The sequence below is a fragment of the Neomonachus schauinslandi genome, chromosome 1 (genome assembly GCF_002201575.2).
Source record: "Neomonachus schauinslandi chromosome 1, ASM220157v2, whole genome shotgun sequence".
Lineage (NCBI taxonomy): Eukaryota > Metazoa > Chordata > Mammalia > Carnivora > Phocidae > Neomonachus > Neomonachus schauinslandi.
In genome coordinates this window covers 206,164,787-206,168,452 of record NC_058403.1, presented here as the reverse complement: position 1 = coordinate 206,168,452, position 3,666 = coordinate 206,164,787, and the positions used below count along the sequence as shown (strand labels likewise).

The 3,666-nt window shown below is 40.2% G+C and overlaps 1 protein-coding gene across 1 annotated transcript; it reads right to left on the bottom strand.

The window, feature by feature from the left end:
• Window positions 1-291: 291 nt before the first annotated feature.
• LOC110594021 (zinc finger protein 709-like) lies at window positions 292-3,436 on the bottom strand. The gene is given in 4 exon segments (XM_044913069.1): window positions 292-1,202; window positions 1,272-2,296; window positions 3,029-3,089; window positions 3,292-3,436. Coding segments are annotated over 4 exon segments (2,142 nt in total).
• Window positions 3,437-3,666: the final 230 nt, after the last annotated feature.

Genomic DNA, 3,666 nt, shown 5'->3' with positions numbered 1-3,666 from the left:
TTGTGAATCTGGGGGAGTATTTATTATACAGTAACTTGCACCAGGCTTACCTATATTACTTACATTGTTTCTTTCCAGTGCAGTTTTCAAATTATTTTGAAAATATTTTTTAATTAAAAAGCTTCCCTTACTTTTCATTATAAGGTATTATACATTCTCACATGGTTTTGTAAGAAGGTGAGGCAAGTGAATTTTCCTACAATGTTTACATTCAATAGAATTCTCTTCAGTGTGAGTTCTTCTGTAGCTTCCCATGGAAATGCATGGATGGCTTTCCCTGATTCTTTACGTTTATATGGTTTCTCCCCATGTGCACTCTCTTGTGTCCCCAATGAAAGTTTGCACGACTTTCCCTACAATGAGTTTGTCTCTGGTATGAATTCCATGTATATGAACATCACAGGGAGTAACGACTTTACCATATTGTTTGTGTTGATAAGGTTTCTCTCCAGTGTGAGTTACTTCATGTATTCAGAAAGAACTAGAACAACTGAAGAATTTTCCATATTCTTTACATTCACATGGCTACTCTCCATTGTGAGTTCTTTCATGGTTTCGTAAAGAACTAGAACGAGTGAAGGCTTTACTACAATGTTTACACTGATAGGGTTTCTCCCCAGTGTGAGTACGTTCGTGGGTTCGCAATGAACTAGGACAATCGAAGGCTTTCCCACACTCCTTACACTTACAAGGTCCATCTCCAGTGTGCTTGATCATGTGCCTCTGAACATTTGAGAGAGTAATGAAGGCTTTCCCACACTGCTCACATTCATAGGGTTTCTCTCCGCTATGAGTTCTTTCATGTTTTTGCATAGAACTGAGATAAATGAAGGCTTTCCCACACTGCTTACATTCATAGGGTTTCTCTCCGCTATGAGTTCGTTCATGCTTTTGCATAGAACTGAGATAAGTGAAGGCTTTCCCACACTGCTTACATTCATATGGTTTCTCCCCAGTGTGACTTCTTTCATGTTTTTGAAGGGAACAGGGAAAACTGAAGGCTTTACCACATTCCTTACATTCATGAGGTTTTTTCCTACTGTGACTTCTTTCGTGGTTTTGAAGGGACATGGACGAACTGAAAGCTTTGCCACATTCCTTACATTCATATGGCTTTTCTCCACTGTGTATCTTTTCATGACACCGAAAGTTATTGGGACAATCGAAGACTTTCCCACACTCCTTACACTTATAAGGTCCACCTTCGCTGTGCTTCATCATGTGTGTTTGAAATATGGTGAGAGGACTCAAGGTATTCTCACATTCATTACATTCGCAGGGTTCATCTCCGGTGTGACTTCTTTCGTGTTTTCGAAAATACTTTGGACAACTGAAGGACTTGCCGCATATTTTACATTCATAGGATTTTTCCCCACTGTGTCTCCTTTCGTGATTTCGAAAGTAGATGGGACAACTGTAGGTTTTACCACAAATTTTACATTCATAGGGCTTCTCACCCCTGTGTCTCTTTTCATGACTTCGAAAGGATCTAGGACAACTGAAGCCTTTGCCACACTGCTTACATTCGTAGGGTTTCTCTCCAGTGTGAGTCTTTTCGTGTTTTCGAAAATAATTCGGACAACTGAAGGATTTCCCACACTTCTTGCATTCATAGGGCTTTTCCCCAGTGTGAGTTCTCTCGTGGATTCGAATGTAACTGGCATAACTGAAGGCCTTCCCACATTGCTTACATTCATACGGTTTCTCTCCAGTGTGAGTTCTTTCATGAATTCGACAGTAACTGAGACAACTGAGGGCTTTGCCACAGTGCTTACATCTATAGGGCTGCTCTCCAGTGTGAGTTCGCTCATGTTTTTGAAAGTTGTGGCGATATCTGAATGTTTCTCCACATTGTTTGCATTCGTAGGGTTTCTCTCCAGTGTGAATCCTCTCGTGCTTTCGAATGGATTGGCAATGCTTGAAGGCCTTCCCACAGTGCTTGCACTTGTACGGTTTCTCTCCAGTGTGAGTCCTTACGTGTACTCGAATGGATTGGCGATGCTTGAAGGCCTTCCCACATTCCTTACATTTATAAGGCTTCTCTTCATATTCCTGATACTCATATAGTTTGTGGCCAGTGTGAGAGATCATATGCCTGCTAAAGGATGAATGATGCCTGAACACTTGTCCACAAAAACTGCATTTACGCAATTTTATTCCAGTAGGAGTTTTCTTTATCTGCTTATGATTTGGATTCCGGCTGAAGGATTCTCCACACGGACTACCTTCTTTATTTTTACAGGGACTCTCTACCACAGGCCTGCTGTAAAAATGAGAAGCATGTTATTAATGGCTTCTTAATAATTTCAAATTTATTAAGTTATTTCAATGACATTTTTACCGTTTTCAAAAAATGTGTATGTTTTTTGTGCTTTCAGATTGTTTGAAAGTGAGTACGTGCTAACCATTCTGCAAGGAGTCAATCACAGCTATGATCAAAAGGGATAATCATAAACGGGGTTTCTGAATACATTTTGAACATGTTATTATTTTTCAAACATTGAACATCTATGTCATATTAGAGAAAAAACTTTTGATGAAAAAAAATCCTGGAGTGCCTGGGTGGCTCAGTCATTAAGCGTCTGCCTTCAGCTCAGGTCATGATCCCAGGGTCCTGGGATCAAGCCCCGCATTGGACTCCCTGCTCAGCAGGAAGCCTGCTTCTCCCTCTCCCACTCCCCCTGCTTGTGGTCCCTCTCTCGCTGTGTCTCTCTGTCAAATAAATAAATAAAATCTTAAAAAAAAAAAAAAGAAAGAAAGAAAGAAAATCCTAAAAATAAACAAACTTGAAAATGGTCTGATTTGTTTTGTTTTGTTTTAACATTATGACAAAGATTTTCTCATGGGACAACTGTTTGTTTTTAATTTTAAGTAGGCTCCACGCCCAACTTTGGGCTTGAACTCACAACCCTGAGATTAAGAGTTACATGCTCTACCAACTAAGGCAGCCAGGTGCCCCCAGAGACACTGTTCTTTTTTTTTTTTTTTTTTTTTTTAAGGACACTGTTCTTATATGAGTGGGACTCACCTTAGATCTGTCTGCTGATGTTCATACAGACTTTTACTATTACGGTCTTCCCATTTTTCTCCTAAAATGCAGACCAGGAAAAATCATAAATTATAAAGAATTATTAAAGTTTTTTAGATTCTAGGTCCATGATGGAAGTGAGGTCACCATGGCTGATTTATTTACCAACATATTCCCTTTCCGTATTTCATCTCTCGAAACAGCCCTGATGAGCAAATCACACTGGTTCTCTAACAGACTCGTAAGAATGTCGTCACCCTTACCTATTGAGGCCAGGTTCCTGAGGGTTTCCTGCATCACATCTCTGTAGAGTTTCTTCTGGGATGGATTCAGAAGAGCCCACTCCTCCAGGGTGAAGTTCACAGTCACATCCTCAAAGGCCACTGAGTCCTGAAACATCCCATGCATGTGTACAGGAGGATGGGTGAGACAGCACTGGAGATCTCTACTCAATTCATAAGAAATTCACATAGGACTTCGATTTCTCAACATTTATTCTATGACTGGGTCATCAGACTCTTCCTCTCTGGTCACACTCACTTCATGAATTTAAGAACAGCATCATGAACACAGGAATTTATTGCTACATTTTTATTGTGATCACTTCCAGTGTCCACGTCTCTCTACTATCAGGGAAC